At 36.4% G+C, this 22,702-nt stretch overlaps 2 protein-coding genes across 2 annotated transcripts; both read left to right on the top strand.

The window, feature by feature from the left end:
• The first annotated feature begins 2,869 nt into the window (after window positions 1-2,869).
• On the top strand, window positions 2,870-11,117 carry LOC132507960 (receptor-interacting serine/threonine-protein kinase 2-like). Its single transcript, XM_060127737.1, has 4 exons — window positions 2,870-3,341; window positions 8,029-8,182; window positions 10,812-10,967; window positions 11,082-11,117. Exons 1-4 carry the CDS (start codon window positions 3,169-3,171, stop codon window positions 11,115-11,117), a joined length of 519 nt encoding a protein of 172 aa, XP_059983720.1. The 5' UTR covers window positions 2,870-3,168.
• A 7,711-nt stretch (window positions 11,118-18,828) lies between these two features.
• Window positions 18,829-21,124, top strand: LOC132508033 (receptor-interacting serine/threonine-protein kinase 2-like). Its single transcript, XM_060127841.1, has 3 exons — window positions 18,829-18,959; window positions 20,031-20,080; window positions 20,921-21,124. The coding sequence occupies exons 1-3, from the start codon at window positions 18,895-18,897 to the stop codon at window positions 21,085-21,087; spliced, it is 282 nt and encodes a 93-aa protein (XP_059983824.1). The 5' UTR covers window positions 18,829-18,894; the 3' UTR covers window positions 21,088-21,124.
• The last annotated feature ends 1,578 nt before the right edge of the window (window positions 21,125-22,702 follow it).

Genomic DNA, 22,702 nt, shown 5'->3' with positions numbered 1-22,702 from the left:
ACTCTACAAGAGTAGACATTATCCTGATTTCTAAAAGCATAGGCTAGTTTTGCTTGTTTTTGTACTTAATAGGAATTGACTCATAAAATGTATACTCTTCTGTGTCTAGCTTTTTCATTCAGTATTGTATTTGTGCAATTCATCAATATTGCACACTGCTCAATATCATTGCTGTTTAGTATCCCACTGTGTAAAAAAATGGGCCACAAATCATTTACCCATTCCACTATTTATGGATATTTGGGTAATTTCCAGTTTGAAGCTATTATAAATAGCACTACTATGAACTTTCTAGTATATGCATATGCATGTCCATATACCTAGGCAAGGAATTGCTGAGGATCTGCATATCTGCAATTTTAATAGTACTGCCATACAGTTTGCAAAATTGATTGTACCAATTGACACTCCCACCAGCAATGTGCAAGAGCTCCAATTGTTACAAAACCTCACCCACACTTGCTATATTCTGTCTTTTTAATTTTAATTATTCTTGTATTTGTGTAGTGATATTGCACTGTGGTTTTAACTTGCAGTTCTCTAATGACTGATGAGGTCGAGCACCTTTTCACATGCATTTACTATTTGCTATTTAGATATACCCTCGTGTGAAGTATCTAGGTGTTTTGCCTAATTTTCTATTGAATTATCTGTCTGTTACACTTTTAAATTTTGAACCGTGTGAATACTAATTTTTAAAAATTTTAAAGTAATGTAATTAAAAATATACATAAATTTTATAGTGCTCTATGCTGCATGTTCTCTCCTTCGAGATTTATAATATACTAGTATTTCAGAAGCTCTAAAAAGTCTTAAAATTTTCACCACAGAACAGTCGGAGAAACGCTGTTTCCATTCTTGTCTAATTTTTAGCTTTCATGGAATTAATAATTGCTTCCTTTTTCTACTTGCTTATATTTTTAAGTTCTCTCTCGAATTTTATCACGTATTTCATTAGATCTATCAAACATCTATCAATATAACTACCCAAACAGTCAAAATTAGTAATCTAAATAAATCAATTACACTAACCAGTCTTTCTTCTTGGAGTCTGCCATCTTCCTTCTCTGGTGAAAACGACTGCTCTCTAATTCTGCCACATATCTTTCACCCTGGAATTTCCCGTCACATTCTCCTGGTCCTTTTTTCTGGATCCCACATCTTTCTCTTTCTTGTCTTGCTCTCATGTTTCCCTGGAGCACATCCTCTAGTAACTTTCCCTTAAAAAAAAAAAAAGGTGGATGGATGGATGGAAAATAAATGTTTTCATCCTTGTATATGTGAAAATGTTTTTATTCTACTCTTACTCTTGATGGATAGTTTGACTATAGGATTCTAGGTTGGAAGTTATTGTCTTACAAAACTTGAAATTTCACTGTAGTGTTTTAGCATAAAAGTGTTATTGTTGAGAAACCCAATGCCATTCTAATTCTCATCCGTTTATTCCTGCTCCTTCCGTCTGAAAACTTTTAGAATCTTCTCTTTATTCTTAGTGTTCTGATCTTTTTAAAGGTGTGCTTTAACATAGGTCCTTTTTCAGTCACTGTGGGTAGCTGGTGGGTCCTTTAAATATGAACATCTTTGTCTTTTGGTCCTGGAAGAAATTCTTGAATTATTATTTTGATCATTTCCTCCCTTCTTAATTTTTGTTCTCTTTCTCTAGAATTCTGTTTGTAAACTGACTGGATGAATGAATGGGAAAAGTTTTCTGAGCACTCTTTGTAGCAAAAAGCTTATTAAGGAATGAACCACAGATTATCAGACCATATCTTTAAAGCTAAGTATTTTATTTTAAGTTATCAAATTTTAAAACACACTCTTTCATTACAGCTTCCATTTATTGTAAAATGTAACACTGCTACTCTCATTTCAGGCAATACAAAAATACAGGAAGCACTGATTTTCTGTAGGCAGAAATCCCTGATTGAAGTCTGGCATTCCCTATTACTTTTGCTTTAGAATTCATTAAATGCCTAGCATGGACTTGGTATTGTGTATAGTATTTGCACCACACTTTGCAAAATAGCCATTTCAGGTGTAGAAAAGTGTTTGTTTAAGGTAAAAAGATCTTTGCAGTCTTTTTTGGTTGGCATTAAACACCGCATTCTTCCCAGATCTATAAGAAAGAAATGTTTGCAGTCTTACCTGGAATCAAGGGAGGGACTCTCTCAAGGTTACTTTTCAATCTCTGTCTGTAATTATGGACGTCAGGAGAGAAAAAAAAAAGTCAGAAAAATAGGTCCCTAGTAGAGAAGCACTCAACAGGAACTAAACATCTGAACGTTTAGACAGGATTAAATTCTGACAGGGCTTATCAGCCACCCCCACACGACTGAAGTAGTTGCAAGTGAGGTTAGACTGGAGTCCAGGTAAGCAAGTGAATCTACACCCCTACCTGACTCACCGGGCTGAGAAGTGCGGAGCCCTAGTAAGTCACCACCGCACGTCCTCAAAGGGCTTTCCGCGCAGGAAATGGCAGCTGCCACACCCACCCCGCTACCTCTGTCTGGTGTTTGGCGACTCCCGGAAGACGCGCCGATGGGACCAGGGGAGATTCCTCCTGGGTGGGAGGGTCCGCTAACTGGGTGTGAAGCTGCGGAGAGGAAATTTCCCCACAAGAAAACCTTTCCAACCTTGTGGGTTGCGGGGAGAGAAGACAAATTGAGCGCCCCTGGCTCACTTCCCCACTCCCAAGCCCCCGCCCGAGCCCCGCCGGTGTGGCACACGTCGTCTGGTCGCCACAAGGCGGAGATCTCGGGCCTGAGGCCGAGGCCGGAGCCTTGCTGGCAGGATCGCGGGCCAGTGGCCCTCATCCCCGCCTCGGCATCCGCCGCTGACGTCGCGTGAGAAGCCTGGGGAGGGAGGAGCTCCGAAAGGCGGGCTCGGGTGGCTGGCAGCGCCTGGGAGGGCCAGGTCGGAGAGAGGAAGCTCCTCCCCTGTGCGCCCCGCCGCCGCAGAGTTGACCAGTCTCTAGAAGAGAAGAGAGAGCTCCGGCTCCGGATAAGCAGCGGCTTGGCGTGGGCTGCGCGGAGAATGGACGGCCTCGTGACCTCATGTCCGGCAGGCTGTAGTGCCTGCCGAGCCGGCTCGCGCAGCGGGTGGAGCCGCGGGAGCGGCGGGCACTTCCGGAATCGATCGGCTGCTTGAGTGCCCGCGCCACCCGCTACCATGAACGAGGAGGCCATCTGCAGCGTCCTGCCCACCATCCCGTACCACAAGCTCGCCGACTTGCGCTACCTGAGCCGCGGCGCGTCCGGCACCGTGTCTTCTGCCCGCCACGCAGACTGGCGCGTTCGGGTGGCCGTGAAACACCTGCACATTCACAGCCCGCTGCTCGACAGGTAGGGCGCCCTGGCGGCTCCACCGCGGAGCCCCGAAATCTGCGTTCCCCACCCCACTGGCTCTAACCCCCGGCAAGCGGGCTCTGAAGCCCAAGCAACGGTGACCACTTGGGATCGGCCGCACACCTCGTCACCTCTAGGCAGCCGTTCAACGCTTGGGCTAACATGGTGGGGAGAGCAGGCTTCTCTGGAGATGCAGCAATCACGCTTCTTTTCACTGCCCTCTCCTTTTTTTCTTACTCCTGGGCCTCCTTTCTCCAGACACCAAAAATCAGCAATCACAGCCCAACTCTAAACGTCCTCTTTATTGAAGTTGGGTTCTGTTTGCTTTGTTTTTCCCTTTTTTTTTTTCTTTTTTGAAGTCGAATTCTAGGGCTGCACTGCCCAATAGGTAGCTCTTAGCCATAGGTGGCTATTAACTTTTTTTAAAAGTGGCTATTAGAAAATTTCAAATTGTATATGTGGTTCACATTATATTTTTATTGAACAGCACTGCTGTAGAGTCTGGGACGTTTTGGTTTGGGCTTTTTGTTGTTTTTGGTTTACACATGTAGGCATGAAAGTTTAGATATCAGACTCAATTTAGTTTCTCCTCTTACCGTCACAGGGAAGGAAGCCTGTCTCTAGAGGAAACTTGTATTATTTTTGCTAACAATAAACTGAAATCAGAAAGCTGTTAAATGACCAAAACTTTTGAATGTCTCTCCCATCCTGGACCAAGTTTAGTGCAATGTCCAGATTTCAAGGGAAGACTAGATTAGTTCCTGTTTCCAGAAAAACCTTTCAACCATATATATTAATCAGTGAGTCTAGTCACTAGTCTTGTGTATTTTCCTTCCAATAGGAATTTAACTAGGCCCTGCATTCAATTCTTAGTGAGTTGACATCCATGACTGCAACATTCTCCTCTCCTCCCCCTATATCTAAAGTGAAAATACATCATGCTAGATGCCTGATTAGCTAGAGGCTGTCAGTATCCAACAGCAGATAAATTCCTCAGCTTCAGCCCTGCTAATGGTATTGACTTTCATCTGCCTGTGGCTTTTACTTGCTCTCTTGCTATCAGGCTTGGATGGGCTAGATCTCACAGTAAGTTTGAGACACCTCTAGAAATTGTTCCCGCTTCTTGTGTACCATAATCCTGATTTAGTGATATACAGGGTATATTTACCCTGGGTCTTGAATTCTGTGGAGCGATTACTGGGAAATTATGTGTATGTAGTCAACTTTGAAGGGTGATGGTTGATTAGAGAGGGTAGATGTATTTTAGGATCAACTATTAAAATATGTGGAAATCTAGCACTGATGGACTCCTTAGGTATTTTAAAGGAGATTGATCCTCCCATTTTGGATGCTGCTTCTCAAGATGTTAATTTATCTAAGTTTTGTGCCATTTGGGGCCAAGAAATGAAGGGAGTTCCCTCTCGTGCTCATTAACAATTTCATAATCTAAAATTCTTCACTAAATCGGGTAGGAAATTAATTCTGCCGTCAAAGACGCCATAAGGACCAGTGCAACACTCTGGCATTACTGCATCACATTTTTTCTTCCATTTGTTTCCTAGAATGTTAACATTAGCTGTATTTATGTAGTCTGAGCATAGGACTGGGCTCTGCAGTTGACTCACAGGGTGTCTTATGTCCTCACTTATGAAGTGGGAATAACAGATACATGTACTTCTTGGGCTCTGGTGTGGCTAATGTTTGCATTGTTCTTTGAGATCACAAAAGAAAACTAAGTTTATGTGCTGTAACATGTTCTTATTTTAGTGATTGGTGAATTATTCTCTGTAACCTGACTTCTGCCCATGAGAGGACCTTCCCCAGCAATCTCCCAACGCCTCATGAATAGGTGAGTCTGATAGGTTGTTCAAATACCTTGTGTAAACAGTGTAACTGTTTTGTAACTGAAATTTGTTATGGGTAATTTTGGTAATATGTCTGTAAAAGCTGTTTTACATTTTTATTTTTTTAATATAATAACCTAGTTTTAAACTGTTTTGGCTTTTTCTGTTTTCCCACTCATTCTTCCTGAAATCTGACTTCAAGAATTTTCCTTCTCTGATTAAGCAGTGAGTGGAAAAAACAAAGGCTTTAGCGTCCCACAATTGCAATTCAAATCTGACTCCAAATCTGCCACTTATTGTTGGCATGACCAATAGAAATTATTAATTTATGTGAGCCTTCGTGCTCTCATATATAAAGTAGGGATAATGAAACCAACTGTAGTAAAGTGGCCAACAAATAATAGGATCACAAGAGAAGGAAGAATGCATCATACTCTTCATGGGAGGGGGAATTAGTACATTAAGTATCAATAAGATATCCCCTAGCATGCCCTCTCTATAATTCTTTCTCAGAGTATCCAGGAACCTTCCCGGCAAAGGTGCTACTCAATAACTGTCTTGTTGACCTACATTTCATGAGGCAAATACAGACCTGTTTCAGCTTAGGAAATATAAATTTAATTAAAGCAGGTCTCACAAACTGGTAAAATGGGTTGCCTCACAGTTGGGATATTAAGTGGCTGAAGAGCAGGGAGAAGAAGAGAAACTCTTTTATGCATTCTTGTAATTCTTGAATTTTGAAACATGTAAGTATATTACCTCTTCAAAACATAGATGACTAAGATGTTTTTGCTTTATTTTGCTTATTGTTTGTTTTTAAAGGAGGCTTCATAGTCTGGTCTGGAATGTCTGTTGCTTTTCTTATTTCGGCAGGCATTCATCAAGAGCTTGGGTGGTTTAAGCACCAACTAATCATCATTGTTTACCTAATAAGCTTCTCCTAGAGACAGTTCTCTTTCTATTACTGCTGCTACCAATACCAAACCGTCCATGGAAAAAAATTGGTGACAAATGCAGTTCCCTTCATATATATGTACACACACACATACGTACACACACACATACATACACACACATATACACATATATATATGTATATACCTCCCTTAGTCAATCAGGTCAATCAGTCAGCCACCAGAGCCTGGGTATTCTATTCAGCTAGTGTTTTTCTTTCTATTTACACTGCAACCTTTATAGTTTCAGACTCTCATTGCTTCATATCTTAACTAGTATTATAATCTTCTAATACCTGGCTTTCAAACTCTACCTCCTTCTGCTGATCCTACACCTTGCTGCCAAGTTAATCATCCTAAAAGTTTGTTCCACTCCTGTCACTCCTGTGCTCAATAACCTGTAGTCACAACTCAGTGACTACCAAATCAAGTGTAAATGCTCTCACCTGGCTTTAAGGCTCTGAGATGAGGCCCTACCCTACCCTATTCACCTCACTCCCTTTACACACGCTGTTACACATCCTGATTCATATTAAACAATTTGTCATTTTCCAGATATAGCCTGTACTTTAACTTCCTTGAGTTCATTTGATACACATCTATTAGACAAATTCTGTGTGCCAGGTACTGTTCCAGATCCTGGGGAGACACAGATGAAAGGCAAAATCTCTCCCATCTTGGAGAGGAACCACATATCTTGGATGCCCTTTTTCCAGTGGTTGAAATTCTATCCATCCTTAAGGTACTGTTGACATCTCTCTCTAAAGGCTGTAGCAACTCCCTTAGCCCAGATTTACTAGTTCTCTGAGCTCCCTATGTTTATTTATTTATTTGCTTGCTTATTTACTTGTTTTTGATGGCGCTTATCATATTCTGCCTTATATTTTAAGTATTTGGTTTCTTTTTTTGCTTTTCTTATTTTTTAACTTTATTGAGGAATAATTGACAAATATAATCGTATATATTTAAAGTGCAAAACATGATTATTTGCTATACATATACATCATCATGGAATAATTACCAATATCAATATAATTAACACATCCAAAGACATACAAGTGACCAATAGGTATATGAAAAGGTGCTCAACATGACTAGTCATTGGAGAAGTGTAAATCAAGACCACAGTGAGTACTTAGTTTTCTTAAAAAGATTTCTGGACAGTTTGAGGTCACAGACTATGTGTTTTGTTTTTTGGTTTTTTAAACTTACTAGTCTCCATAATGCTGAGCACAGTTCTTTATTCATAATAAATGTTCAATATTTATTTGTTTTATGAATGAAAAATCAAATGAACCTGGGATCCAGAGTTAGCCCAGGGATCCATTCTAAGCATTTACCTGTTCTCAGTGTCCTTTTCCTGTGTTCCAGTATATAATTTCTAAGCATTATTGACCCTTATGCAACTATTATCATCTAGTCATTAAAATCTTCAACATTTAAGTGTTTTAATATTCAGGATATTTAGAAAATTTTTACATGGTATGCAACCATAAAATTTAATATAATAGTCTAATCAAATTTGATCATTTTAATACAACATAAACTTAACGTAATTAGTTCAAGCACCTATCATTCTAATATAGACTTTATAAACTTAAACATGGTATTCTTTCCCTTTCCTGAGAAGAGTACAATAATAATCTGTATGTAGCACTTTTTTCTGTCAGTGGCTTATACAGGTATTTTGGTCTCTAAACAGACCTATGGAATATATAGGGTAGATATTATCCCAACTTTAAACACGAAGAAACTAAGAGAAGCTGCATAATTTACATGAGGTCAAAAGCTAATGAATGAAAAAATCCAGGATTAATTAATATTTATGGGCTTGATAATTATGTATTTTTCCTTACTTTGAAATAATTATACATTTTCTTTCTTTAGTGAAAGAAATGATGTCTTAAGAGAAGCTGAAATTTTACACAAAGCTAGATTTAGTTACAGTCTTCCAATTTGGGGAGTTTGCAATGAGCCTGAATTTTGGGGAATAGTTACTGAATACATGCCAAATGGGTCATTAAATGAACTCCTACATAGGGTAAGTATTATACATTTTCAGTCGTTATAATTCTGTTATTCAACCTATATAGTACTTTCGTTTTACAAATGATCAGATTATTTGGGGATATATAGATGAATCAAAATAAGAATAATGAAAAACTTCACCATTTATGGCTTCTTTTGTGTTGTTAAAACTACTGTGGGGCTTCCCTGGTGGCACAGTGGCACAGTGGTTGAGAGCCTGCGGATGCAGGGGACATGGGTTCGTGCCCCGGTCCGGGAGGATCCCACATGCCGCGGAGCGGCTGGGCCCGTGAGCCATGGCCGCTGAGCCTGCGCGTCTGGAGCCTGTGCTCCGCAACGGGAGAGGCCGCAACGGTGAAAGGCCCGGGTACCGCAAAAAAAAAAAAAAAAATACTGTGGAGTAAGACCCTGCATTCTAAGTGACCTAGATTATTTTGCTTAGGTTACTGTTCCTGAGGTTTACATTGAATTCGAATATCCACATGTATATATATGTAAGAGAGGAACAGGAGAGAGAAAAGATAAACTCTGCACACCATACAATTTATTGTTAGTTTAAGCCAGATTTCATTTTATGTTAAAGACAATGTAGGGTTCAAATTAAATGTTAATAATACCAGTTCATAAAGTTCTGAATTAATAGACCAAATAAATCTGAGTATCAAATACATGAGCTTTTCCAATAATAGACAATGGCATGAGCCATGTACCTTTTTCCCAAGGTATCAGTTATCTGGCTTTAATTGTGAATCCCATCAGTAAACAAATATGGCCCGGTTGTGGGGGGTGTCCTCATTCTCAAAATATGTGTATCCATCTATTGTTGTTTGCTTGCTCTCATATTACTAAGATTATCTCTAGCCTGCAGTTTCTGTCAAGAAATATTTTTAAAGAACTCGGTCTCTTTTGTGAGGGGTGCTTTAGTTAAAACTGAGTAGTAACATAATCTGTAAAATCTAGTCACTGAACACTCCTAAATTCTGATACATCACAGTGATCTATAAGCAAACAAGAGAGAATGGGTGCCACTGTCACCACTCATGGAGTGACTTCCTCTTTATTTCGGGATATAACACATTCTGTTTGTGACAGGACCATCTGAAACAAGGGCAGAGTAAAGTAACTAGTGTCAGTGTATAAGATTTGTGTAACCAACACAGCAAGTAAGATACAAATACTAATTAAACACAGTTTCCTTTTGTTAAATGAGTATAAGCATAAATTCTACTGTTGTCTTCCCATACCCCAGCACCACAGTAGATGCTCTGGTACCCAAATTTGGAGCCCATTAGAAATTCTAGAGCCTCCTACAGGGGGATTGCTGACTCCTGGAAGGAATCATAAAATACATAGTGAGCACTCATCTACCTTCCTCTCCATGATCAAAAGCTTCCATATAGCACTATACTGCAGAGAGGCCTTGTTACTTCTTTAAACTATATAATTTTCAGAAAAAGTTACCTTTTTAAAGATTAAAAGATTCAGTTACTCAAGGGGATGGGAATCTGTGTATACAAGAGGAAGTAATGTTGAACATTTGTGTTTTGTGTTTCTTTTGGTGTCCTGTATTATTAGGTCAGGATTTATCTTGAAGCACGTTCCCCCAACCTCACAAAAGATTGATGAAAAAAATCAAAATACTATGTAAAGACAAGTATTTTGAGCCACTCCCCTGCCAAGTTAGTTAATCAATGAACTATAAGCTGACCCATCTGCAGAAAAAAAATTCTTAAGAACAGTTTTGAGCTCAGTGGAAGCATACTTTTTCATATTATTTAGTAAAATGTACCCAGTGGCATGGTCCCTGATGATTCATAGTTGGATATTCCCAAATTATCTAATTTTTCTGAGTATGTTCATTCTCCTGGGAAGCTGTATTAACTTTTATGTTCAGAAAACATTTAAGAAAGTTCAGATGACTGTCACTTGTAAGTACCAGGAAATAGAAAACATTACATTTTTAATGTTTCTATGTTATATATACTTAGAAATGAAGATGATTTTTGTCTCCTTCACAAAAGCAAAACTCCCAAATGCTAATTTTTCAAGCTGAAATGCAAGTAAATATATGATTTAAAAATATGAAGTATTAATGCTTAGTAAGTAAATATATTATGGTCATAATTTTAATTGATGCAGTGGTTATCATCGTAATCAAGTATGGTTTTATATTAATAGGAAATTTAAAATATAAATTTTGAATAGAAACAAATTGTGTGTGTGTGTGTGTGTGTGTGTGTGTACACATTCATGGGCACAAGTTATTTGATAAGAAGCCATAGAATGGGAAGATGGGTATGAGTATAAATATATGTCTGGGTATTATACAGATAAAAAAATAATTTAAAACTGTCTCATTTGAAGAAAGACCCCATACCATGTAGTTGCATTACCAGTATAAACTAAAAGGAAATATCAGTACTGTAAAGTCATTATTTTCTCTAATAATTGAGGAAAGTAAGATACAAGGATGTTAAATAACGTCAAATTGATAATATAACAAAATGAGTATTTTTTGCCCTGAATTTAGTTATACCAGATATTTAGTTTAATACTATATTTCCTCATGGAATATTTCATTTTCTAAGTGGAAATAAATTTGGCCACTAATTTTAGTTTTGTTTCTTTCCACATATATGAAGAAAAATGAATATCCTGATGTTCCTTGGCCATTAAGATTTCGTATTCTGCATGAAATTGCACTAGGTGTAAATTACCTGCACAATATGAATCCTCCTCTACTTCATCATGACCTGAAGACTCAGAATATCTTATTGGATAATGAATTTCACGTTAAGGTAGTTACTTTTTTTTAAAAAAAAGCTTATCTGCGTCCTTGTGTTTAATAGTTTTAAAGACTTTTTAGTTATTTCTTCTATCTTACCAATTTAATATCTCTGCCTTTTCCATAGCCCCTAATTCAGTGCCACTTCTTCCTGCTGCAGTGAGTTAGTTATTCCTAGACTACAGACATTGGTAAAATTATGGTTCAAAATACAGTCATTCTGTTCTTAATTTAAATTGTCAATTATACCTTTGTTAACTTTTCATTTTGAAATTATTATAGATTCATAGATGGTTGCAAAGATAATACAAAGGAGTCCCATGTACCCTTCACCCAATTTCTGCCAGTGGTTACATCACATATAATTATAGTACTATTTCAGGACCAGGAATTTGGCATTGGTACAATGCATGTATATAGTTCTGTATCACTTTATCATGTGTAAATTTGTGTAACCACCACAGCAATCAAGATATAGCACTACTCTGTCACAAGAAAGATATCACTTATGCTACCCCTTTATAGTCATACCTTCTCCCCTCCATCATACCTAACTACTGTCAACCACTAACCTGTCTTCCATCTCTATAATTTTGTCATTTCGAGAATACTATATGAATGGAATCATACAGTGTGTGATATTGTGAGACTGCTTTGTTCACTTAGCATAATGCCTTTGAGATCCATTTAAGTTGTTGCTTGTGTCAACAGTTGGTTCCTTTTTCACTGGTGAATAGTATTCCATGGTATGGGTGTACAAAAGTTGTTTAACCATTCAGCTGTTGAGAGATATTTTGGTTATTTTTAGTCTTTGGCAATTACAATAAAGCTCCTATGAACAGTCCTGTGCAACTTTTTGAACAAACGTAAGTTTTCATTCCTCCTAGATGAATGCCCAAGAGTGTAACTGCTTGGTCATATGGTAAGCATATGTTTAGCTTTTTAAGAAACTACCTAGCTACTTTCCACAGTGGCTGTACCGTCGTATATTCCACCAGCAATGTATGAAAGACCCAGCTTTTCTGCACCCTCACCAGCATTTGGTATTATCATAGTTTTTTATTCTAGCATTCTAATAGATGTATAGTGATATAGCACCATGGTCTTAATTTTCATTTTCCTATAATGTTGAATATTGTTATTTATTTATTTGCCATCTCTATATCCTTTTCAGTGAAACATCTCTTCATATCTTAAGACCATTTTCTACTTGGATTCTTTGCTTTTATACTATTGGGTTTTAAGAGTTCTGTATATTTTTTAGATATAAGTCCTCAATCAGATATGTAGTTTGCAAAAATTTTCTGCCAATCCAAAGTTTGTTCTTTTCATCCTTTTAACAGGGTCTTTCACAGAGCAAAAGTTGTAATCTATTTCTTTTATGATCATGCTTTTGCTGTCATGTCTAAGCACTCTTCACGAAGCCACAGGTATTGCAGATTTACTTCTATGTTATCTTCTAAAAGTTCCATAGATTTATGTTTTACATTTAAATCTGTGATCTGTTTTGAATTAATTTTTTGCATAAAGCATAAGATTTAGATACCTAAAGGCACCAGAGCAGTAGTGATTTCAGTTACCCTATATGTAACTGATGACAGCAAATAAAAAGTAGTTGCTGAGAAATTAATACTAAATGTAATTCACTTTATTTTTACATAGTATTTTGCTGCACTTCAAATAATATACATAATTGAAGATTATTATAAGTATCCAAAAATGTTCAAATAAGTAATAAGGAAGTTGGAACAATAGAAAAATAAATATAAAAAGTGTGAGAAAAGGTAAGTGAAAAAATAAACCTTTATTGAAGGCACTCCCTCTGCCTAGAATAAAATGGAAGGAAAAGGAAGAGAGAAGCAAGCTGCTGCCTCAATACTACTTAAAAAAAAGAGACAAATCTATTCCATCAGTTATAGAACCATACAGGTAGAAGTGACCTATTCTAGTCCCCTAATCAGCTGGTCCTCTGAATCCTCACTACAACAATCCCTCATCTCCCAAGGCAGTTACCCTGTGACAAGAGAGTGTTTAAGCTCCGTAACTGAATGACTGTGACATTTTTTTATACGATCAGTCAAAACTCCTTCTCTGTTGCTTCCACTCATCGGTCCTAGTGATAAAGTGAGTTCAAAGTCCAATTTTATTTCCACCTGACAGTGCTTCTGAGATTTGAAGTTAGCTATAATCCCCTTACTTCTCACATACACTTTTCCCTTATACACATCTTTAGTTTCTTCAGCCAATTTCCTTATTACATAGGTTTTAATCCCGGATGCTATCTAGACGCATCTGTGTTTAAATCTCTCTTAAATTTTGATCCACAAAACTAATCCAAATACCCATATATACCTAACACAAGTTTGTGTGGCCAACACATTAGTGAGGTCAAACAAACCAAAATGTCAGAGTTTGGAGCAGAGAAAGGTCTATTGCAGGGCCAAGCAAGGAGAAGAGGTAGCTCATGCTGAAAAAACCCTAACTACCCAAAGGGTTTCAGCAAAGCATTTTTAAAGGCAAGGTGAGGAAGGGGCACACCTTGGGTATGTGGTCAGCTCTTGCACAAATTCTCTGATTGGTTGATGGTGGTCAATCCTTAGGTGCTAGAAGGTCTGGGGATTACATGCCCATGATCATCAAGTAGTTAATTTCTTCCATTTGTTGGTGGTTTTAGCATCTGAAAAACTCAGGAAATATGCATCAGATACTACTATCTAGGTACTTTAGAGAGGAGCTAAAGCAGTAGATATGTGGGGGGAGGTCTGTCCCAGGAAGGCCTCATAGGGTCCTGGTCAGTTACACCCTTGATGTGGTGTGATAAATGTAGAATCGTCCTTAAATACTTTACTTCGTATTCATAGTTCCTTACTAATTCGTCTTTTGGGGGGCAGTCCTATAACAACATTCAAGTTGGGCTCAGTGTCAACAAAAAACACTGAGAGGTTTTCTTTCTTTCTTTTTTTTTAATGTATTGTTACTTAAGTCATGTCTCCTTGTCATGTACTTCACAGGATATTTTCTGGACATCATCAAAGTTTATCTTGTTAGATTTGGGTGATAACTTCAGCTCTTAAGACCTTTTTGAATGTTTTTTCTGTAGTCCAAGGATTTTTAACTTTGTCCTCCAGCTTTGTGTCATCTTCAAATTTAATTAGCTGCTTTTTTGTATCTTCAAGTCATGATTAACTATTAAGCAGTACAGAGCTCAAATCAGAGCTACACAACATGGTCTGAAAACCTCCTTTCAGGTCAATATCAATCCTTTTATTAATTAGGGCTTTTGGAGAATAAGCATTCATTTTGTTTGGAATACTCCTAAAAGAGCTGTTATACAGCCCATATTTCTCCATTTTTTCCATTAGAATATTACAAAAGTCCTTGCTTGACTGCTTTCCCAGGTGTCCTTGTTACCAAGTCCAAGTTCATACTGCTCACTGCAGGACAGGGCCAGTAAATCAACAGATGAGGTGTTGGGACAAGGAATAGCAACTTTATTCAGAAAGCCGGTAGACCAAGAAGATGGTGGACTAGTGTCCCAAAGAACCACCTTACCCCAGCTAGAATTCAGACTAAAAGGGGAGAGGGTGTGGTTGGTTGTTGCAAATTTCTTGGACTCCTTTGTTCTTGCAGCAGTCCATGTAGGTCAGATCTTGATGTTCCTGTAAATGTCCAACAAGACAAATGTAATTGTCTGTTCTGTAACTTTTTATCTCTGTATGAATAGAAAAGTGTTATACCCTTAAAGGTCAGAGCCTTGAGAATGGGCTGTCTTGTATATTTCAGGCTATAGGCAACATTCTTAACTTGTAGCAAAAGCAATAGAATACGAAGGTTAAAGTAAAAGAAACAGATCTAATATGGAGTCAGATTTATTCTTCCTTGTTACATACTCATGACTTACTCCCTTTCCTTTTCTTCCTCATTATCAGAGTGGCTTTCCCTGACAACCCGCCTAGTTCCTCTGTATCCTCATACCTTGATTAATGCTTCTCCATAGTATTTTTCACCATCTTACAAAACATTTTTTATTAATATGTTTATTGACCGTCTTCCCCAATTATAATATAATAAGCTTCACAAAGACTAAAATGTAGTCTGTTTTATTCACTGCCACCTGCTTAGCATATGCCGTATAGGAGCATTCAATAAGTAGTTGTTGAATGAACAAATGAATGAATTCCAGATCCTCTATATATACCCGATAGGTCTGATAATTTAATAGTCAAGGATATTATTAAAGTACCTCAGAATGTTTTATAATATACAAACTGTTTTAACGTTTACTCTTTGACAGTAGTCCTACTGACAAAAAAGGAAATGAAGTCTGTCATTCCTTTATTAAGTATTTGTGGAGCAACAGTGTTGTGCTAGACATCCCAAGTACTTGGGATATGTCGCATGAGGTCTGAAATTGATCACTGGGCTAATATAATTTTTCATTAGTTCTTTCTGGCTCTTTTATCAATTACTCATAAAGTAACCCTTTCATTACATTTTTAAACCTGGGATTAAGGGTAGTCTCTGCCAATATATAGATTTGCAAAATCAATATTATTTTCCCTTCTTAAAAATCAGAATGACATTTGCTTTTCTCGTATCCTGTAATACCTCTCCATCACCATGGAGGTATTCGCGAGTATTCTAACTAAACCTGAAATATATGTAAAATGACCTGAGATTTGTCCTTTATAAACTTTTCAACCTCCTTGGACTTTATTTTCTTCATCTCAGTCCAGAAACTATTCTTGATACAGAAAACAGAAGCAAAGTAATAGGTGATGATGATCCCTACTTTCTCTTTTTCATTGATCAGTAGGGTACCCATGGTCTTTCTTTGAAATAAATAGAATTTAAAATAGTTTGGCTTTGTGTGTTTTTTTTAACTTTTATTAGCTTTAACACATACAAAACTGTGACCTTTCTTATACTATTCTTATAAATTATGATACTCTTTTATATGCATCCTGTGTGTCTCTACTTTTTATTTTATAAATGTCCCTTAAAAGTCAAAGTTTATCAGTGACTCATGAAAAAGTAACAGTTACCTGATCTACCTATCTTCTTGGAAGGGCCTTTAAATGAAGTGCAAAAAATCTTTTAAAACACTTAATGAAATTAAATGGAAACACACCTTGCTACAGTTTTTTGAAGTAAATTTTTATACTGGAATGCTAACCAGAAACATAGTATCTAAAAGAAAAACATATACTACCAATTAAGATCAACCAGGACTTTTCTACTTTAAAAAGAATACATTCAATTTGTTTATCTGCTGGTCAGTATCGATTAGTGCACCTTAAATACAAATGAACCTGTGGTAGGCTTATTTGAAATAAATGTTTATATGTACCATGTTTGATTTCTCAGCTATTCTGTCCATCATGTGTGGAACTTCTAAGAATACTTAAAGTTATTCCTCATAGCTTCTTACTGATAACTTTATAAATTTACAGACATGGATAGTATTATATAAATGAAAATAGCTATTCTGGTAGGGTAATAAGATTATGGATGATTTTTATGAATAGTGTGTTTTAATTTCCTCTAGTTTTTTAATCTTTTTTTAAATTGAAGTATAGTTGATTTACAATATTATGTTAGTTTCAGGTGTACAGCAAAGTGATTCAGTTTTATATATTTTTCAGATTATTTTCCTTTATAGGTTATTTTGAGATACTAAATATAGTTTCCTGTGCTAATACAGTAAATTCTTGTTGCTTTTATCATCTTTTTTAGCTAAAAAGAACCTTTACCTTTGAAATGCATGTTAAGATCTTGTATAGAATAGAAAAGTTCCTATCCTCTGTCTTCATTGCTGAATGATACCAGGACCCTCAAGAAATCATGGAACTTGTATTCCTCTCATCATATTCTTCACTTTTTTTTCTTCTCTGGAAGATCCTGGTGTTTGTAATAGAGAAGGGGGACAAATATGGTTCCATGTGAAAGCCAAACTAAATTAGCTGATAAAGGGAATTCTGATTAAGTTTTCTAGGTGAGATTTAAGAACATAGATGAAGACCTTAGGTGAAGTGAAAGGAGCACATAAGGAAGCAAGCTCAGAATACATTTTCTCCAGCACTGTATTCAAACCAGTATTTGGCCCAGTAGTTTGCAATTTGTGGGTCAGGTATAAGATGGACCACATCCCAGTTTTTGTGTTTTTTTTTTTAACATTTCTCACTGTGGCACAGAAATAAACTTTGCTTCTCATAGTGATGCTTATTATCCTAGCAGATGTGCAGCTGGAGTACTGTTTTTGCTTTTAGAGAATGAGTGGGAGGAATAAGAGTTTGTAGTGGCAAGTAGAAGTAAGTAGGATATACGGTTCCCCAGAGTCTTAATACCACCTCAAAGTGTATTAAAGGCCCAGAAACTATGTACTGTGCTTATTAGTATTGTATGAATAAGAGCAATCTTTAGAGGCTTATTCCCATGTACAAAACATTAATAATACTAACACACAGGGGTCATTTACTATGTGTCAGATACTGTTCTGAGTGCTTCACTTAGAATAACTAGTTTAATATCCTCAGTACAACCCTGTGTTATGTTATTATCCCCAGTTTAAAGATGGGTAATCTGAGGCACAGAGAAATTAGAAAACTTGTCCAAGGTTGCACAGCTAATTAAGGGGTAGAAGTGGAATGTAAATCTAAGTAATCAAGGCTCTAGAACCCATGTTCCAGAACACATATTATATTGCCTTTAGAAATCAATCCAGCTTATCTTCATGTAGTGGCACCATGTTTCCTCTTGGTCTTTTCTAATTATTTTTCTTAGACTTACCCTTTTATTATGATACTGTATGAAAGATTCATATAGGCTACCCCCTCCCTTTTTGGAGTGGGGCCATAATTTTTTTTAATCTCAAATTAATCTAAACACTAAATAACTTATTTCTTCTCTTAAAGCTAGTGAACATTTTAAGAGTTAAATGATTGAACCACAAATGGTGTGCTGGATAGAGCTCATTCCACTCTGTTGACTCCTAAATTGTGCCTTGTGAAGATCTAAGTGATTTAAATTAAATGTCTTCAGAGTTTTCCTATACTCTTTTGTTCACTAAGTATTGTTTCTGTTCTTACATTTTTGTCTCCCTTTTAAAAAAAACATTGGAACGTTTTAGATACTTAGTTATAAGATATTGTGTATTGATAGTATCTGCACAAAATTTACAAGTGAAGTAAAACTGTAAAGGACATATCAAAAGTACAGAATGTTTGTCACTGATAATGCTTTAGGCACTCCTTGTCATGGACATAAATATGTTTTATATGCTAACTATACTATTGTTAACAGATATTCTTTTAGTGGTAGGCATAAATCATATAATAATGAGTTACACTATATTGGAATTTTACTTATTTCAAACTTTAAGGATACTATTTTTAGCACATTATAAATAAGAACATAGAAACCTGAGTTGTAAACAATACCCAGTGACAATCGTATTAGATGTGACTAGTTTAACAGTTTTGTGAGGTATAGGTAAATTTTGAAAGCACATGATATAAAGCTACTTGTCACAAAAAGTGAAGTGTATATACTCATTCAGAATAAAAGGCAAAAATACTCCTGTTTAAGTTTTCAAAACTTAGTCTCTTTTAAAATTTGTAATATTATGCTGAACTTCAAGTCAGTTTATATTGCTTTTAGAGTTGTTGGGTTCAGCACTATGGAATCCAATTTGTTAAGAAACTAATAGACTATTATAGAAATAAAATATTAATATATATAGCATTTACTCTGGTCTCATGTCTAAATATAATAAATATAAACAAAAACAATTCTTGAACTTTTTTAAAGAGAAAATTTAAAAATTCAATTACTCTTTTCCCTTACAGATTGCAGATCTTGGCTTATCAAAATGGCGCATGATGTCCCTCTCACAATCACGAAGTAGTAAATCTGCACCATAAGGAGGGGCAATTATCTATATGCCACCTGAAAACTATGAACCTGGACAAAAATCAAGGGCTACTATCAAGCATGATATATACAGGTACAGCATGTTACTTTTGCTCAGAGTTAACCTTGTCTAAAAAACAAGATTAATCAATCCGAATTTTGAAGCTACATTTTAAAAGTATGATTTTTATGCTTCTCTCATAAGTGTGGTGAAAATAAATTAGAGACAGTGGTTAATGTTTTTCATATTAAAGATGCCTTGCTTTGGGAGTTCCCTGGTGGCCTAGTGGTTAGGATCCTGGTTTTCACTGCCATGGCCCAGATTCAGTCCCTGGTCAGGGAACTGAGATCCCACAAGCTGTGTGGTGCAGCCAAAAAAAAAATTAAAAATTAAAAACGTGAAAATAAAGATGCCTTACTTTTTTTTTTAATATTTATTTACTTATTTATTTGGTTGCAGCGGTGGGCTCCTTAGTTGCGGCACATGGGCTCCTGGGTTGCAGCATGCAGGCTCCTTAGTTGCAGAATGCATGTGGGATCTGGTTCTCTGACCAGGGATCAAACTCGGACCCCCTGCATTGGGAGCATGGAGTCTTAACCACTGCGCCACCAGGGAAGTCCTGATGCCTCGCCTTAAGCTACTTTTACATCCTTAAAAATTATTAAAACATATCTTGTTGTCCTATCAATTTATAATATTCAAGGGTTTTTATCATATGTGACCTTGATAGGTGGAGGGAAACAGTGCAGTTAACATTTAACACTACCAAAAGAGACAGTACTTGCACCAGAAAAAGAGTCAATAGAATAGGGCTACATGAGACAGCCTTTTTTATTGCTCTTTATTTTGTTTGAATAATAGAATCATGTAATTAAAGGGCATAGCTTATCTAGGTGTTAAAGAATCATCCACAAGTTATCCTTGCCTATAACTTCAAGTTCTTATTACAGTAATTTCCTAATTTTTCAAATTGAATTAATTCCCTTTCAAAATAAAACTGTATATGAATATTCATCATCTTGGTTCTATATAGTGATTCTTTAAGCAGCATTTCACTACATTATTACTTTAAAAAATTGGTATCTCACAGTCAGCTTTTAAAATCAGTACCATTTTAGTTTATTATGAATAGTTTATAAAGTACTATATTTTTATCTTAAACAGCTATGCAGTTATCACATGGGAAGTCTTATCTAGAAAACAGCCTTTTGAAGGTAAGTGTACTTTGACTTCCTTATTCTAGGTGACATCATATTGGTAAGTCATACTCAGAACTATCTGAATAAAGATCACTTATTTTAAATCTGCCTAACAGTCATTTTGTGGAAAACACACTAGAAAAACAACAATTTGTCATTGTGAATCCACTGTATGATGGAAAGTACTGGATTAAGGATCAGAAAAATGTGTAGATTCTTCTTGTTCTGATAGTAATTAACTCTATTATAAGCCACTAAATCTCTTAAGTCCTCATTTTTTTTATCTGCAAAATAAGAATTTTGAATTCTTATTTCTAAGATTCATTCCAGCTATAAAATCGTTTGTATGAAAATTTCAGTAGTGCTTCTTCTAAAGACCAGCAAATACTGAAGAATACTTTTAAAATTTTCTGATAATATTGTCTCTTTCTTTATTTTGAGGTTCATTTAGGTCAGTTTGCTGTGTAACAACCTCAGAATCTCAGTAGTTTACAAACTAAACATTTATTTTTCATTCACATTGGGTTATTAGTTGCTGTGGCCCTTCTTGGCTCTGCTAGGTTCTGCTCAGCTCTGCTGAGCTCTGTTTTACTCTGCTCTCTTCATACTCCATTGGCCAAATCAAATCACATGGCCAAGCCCAGAATTAAAGAGGTGAAGATATAAACTCCTCCCACGAGAGGCAGCAAGTCTGGCAATAGCTGGGATCTAAATATTCCTTTGACAGAAAGGGAAGTAATGAATTATTCCTAAGATTTTAAGATTCCCTCATGTTCATTTGGTTGGCTTTAGAATGTATTTAATATATTAAATCATAATATATTTCTAATGAATGAAATATATTTGTTTTGACAGAAGTCACCAATCCTTTGCAGATTATGTATAGTGTGTCACAAGGACATCGACCTGACACTAATGAAGAAAGTTTGCCATTTGATATACCTCATCGAGCACTTATGATCTCTCTAATAGAAAGTGGATGGGCACAAAATCCAGATGAAAGACCGTCTTTCTTAAGTTAGTGTACAGTTTTAATCTGGGCCTTTTGAATTACAAAAATAACAAATATGCTGTAAATAAAATATTCCTTGAACAACTACGAAAGTTAGCTGACAAGCTCAAAGTTTTTTTTTTCTAATTCAAAGTTGTTTTTATTTTATGAGATGAGATTGAAGTGGTAAGGAGAGGCTGTTGACTATCATCATAAAAAGGTTAGAAATTTATTCCAAGTACAATGGAAAGCCATTAAAGTGAGTTTTTCAGGGAAATAACATGATTAAATTTAGGTTTAGGAGATATCACTCACTGCTATGTATAAAATTGATTGGAGAAGGACAAGAGTAGAATTTCCAGACCAATCCTGGAGATCAAAAAATCAGATAGAATTAAGATTTATTTCAGAAGTAGAATGAATCATCACCTAAATGTAAACATAGAAGAAAATCTTCATGATCTTGGGTTAAGCAAAGAGCTCTTATATATGACATCAGAAACAAGACCTATTAAAAAAATTCTTCGATAATTGAACTTCAAAAAAATTGAAAAATTTTACACTTCAGAAGATGCTATAGAAAATGAAAAGACAAGCTGTAGACTGGGAATCTTCTTTCCAACTAAAAAAAGAAAACCAAATATATTTTCCATTCAAAACTTATGTCTAGTGCTCATCAGCATTGTATTTAAAAAAATCAAAAGTTGCTATAATAATGGATTAACATCTTATCTCCCAGAACCATGTAATAGGGTGTGTGTGTGTGTGTGTGTGTGTGTGTGTGTGTGTGTGTATGTGTATATATATGTACATATATGTGTGTATGTATTGGCTTGGCCAAAAAGTTTGTTTGGCTTCTTCTATAAGATCTTACAAAAACCTGTACGAACTTTTTGGCCATCCCAATACATATCTCCTTTGTCCCCAGTGCCACTTCCAAACTATAATTTCTTCTCCATTCCCTAAAGACTCTAGCTCTTCTGAAGATCATGCCATTAGGCAGTACTTCTCTACAAACTTCCTGGTTTTTCCCTATTGTTCATTGCAGAACAATGGCTTTTGGCTTACTTACTTCTACATCCTGCATTGATCAGTGCTGCTGAATATTTGAGAGGAGTACTCTGCGGATCTCTGGAGTTCTCTGTGTACTTCTCCTCTTTGGTGCTCTGTCCTATAAACTCTATCTGCCTCCATCTACCCTAACTCCCAGCCCTGTCTCTTCAACTCTGAGCTTCCTCTGGGCCCCACCTTACTTCTCTACCCTGTAGTATAGCTGGAAACTCTCCCAAGGCAGTTAGCTTGGGTAGTCAGGCTGTCATAAGGCTGACCTCAGTTGTTTTATATCACTTAGAGATCACTGTCCTTTGTTGCCTGATATCTAGTGTCTTGAAAACCACTGTTTCATGCATTTTGTCTGGCTAATGGTTGCTTAAGGCAGGAGGGTGAATTGGTCCTTGTTTCTTCATCTTGGCCAGAAATGGAATTCATTGGTTTCTCTTTAAATTAATGGCTAAAACTAGGCACTAAACTCTACTTAGCAATTCTGTTATGTTTCTCAAATACATCTACTATTCCATTCTCATATATCACCTGTTCTTAAGTTGTGGTGCAGGGACCTCTGGAGGTGGGGTTGGTTCCTGAGACTT

Source organism: Lagenorhynchus albirostris, chromosome 17 (assembly GCF_949774975.1).
Source record: "Lagenorhynchus albirostris chromosome 17, mLagAlb1.1, whole genome shotgun sequence".
Lineage (NCBI taxonomy): Eukaryota > Metazoa > Chordata > Mammalia > Artiodactyla > Delphinidae > Lagenorhynchus > Lagenorhynchus albirostris.
This window is presented reverse-complemented; position numbering and strand designations above follow the sequence as displayed.

What these genes read in the sequence shown, in the direction of transcription:
- LOC132507960 (XM_060127737.1), top strand. Translation starts at nt 3,169, where the DNA reads ATGAACGAGGAGGCCATCTGCAGCGTCCTGCCCACCATCCCGTACCAC. An exon ending in CACAGCCCGCTGCTCGACAG is followed by an intron (nt 3,342 to 8,028) that starts GTAGGGCGCCCT and finishes TTCTTTCTTTAG; the next exon opens with TGAAAGAAATGATGTCTTAA. An exon ending in ATAATGAATTTCACGTTAAG is followed by an intron (nt 10,968 to 11,081) that starts GTAGTTACTTTT and finishes CCTTTTCCATAG; the next exon opens with CCCCTAATTCAGTGCCACTT.
- LOC132508033 (XM_060127841.1), top strand. Translation starts at nt 18,895, where the DNA reads ATGCCACCTGAAAACTATGAACCTGGACAAAAATCAAGGGCTACTATC. An exon ending in ATCAAGCATGATATATACAG is followed by an intron (nt 18,960 to 20,030) that starts GTACAGCATGTT and finishes TATCTTAAACAG; the next exon opens with CTATGCAGTTATCACATGGG. An exon ending in TAGAAAACAGCCTTTTGAAG is followed by an intron (nt 20,081 to 20,920) that starts GTAAGTGTACTT and finishes TTGTTTTGACAG; the next exon opens with AAGTCACCAATCCTTTGCAG.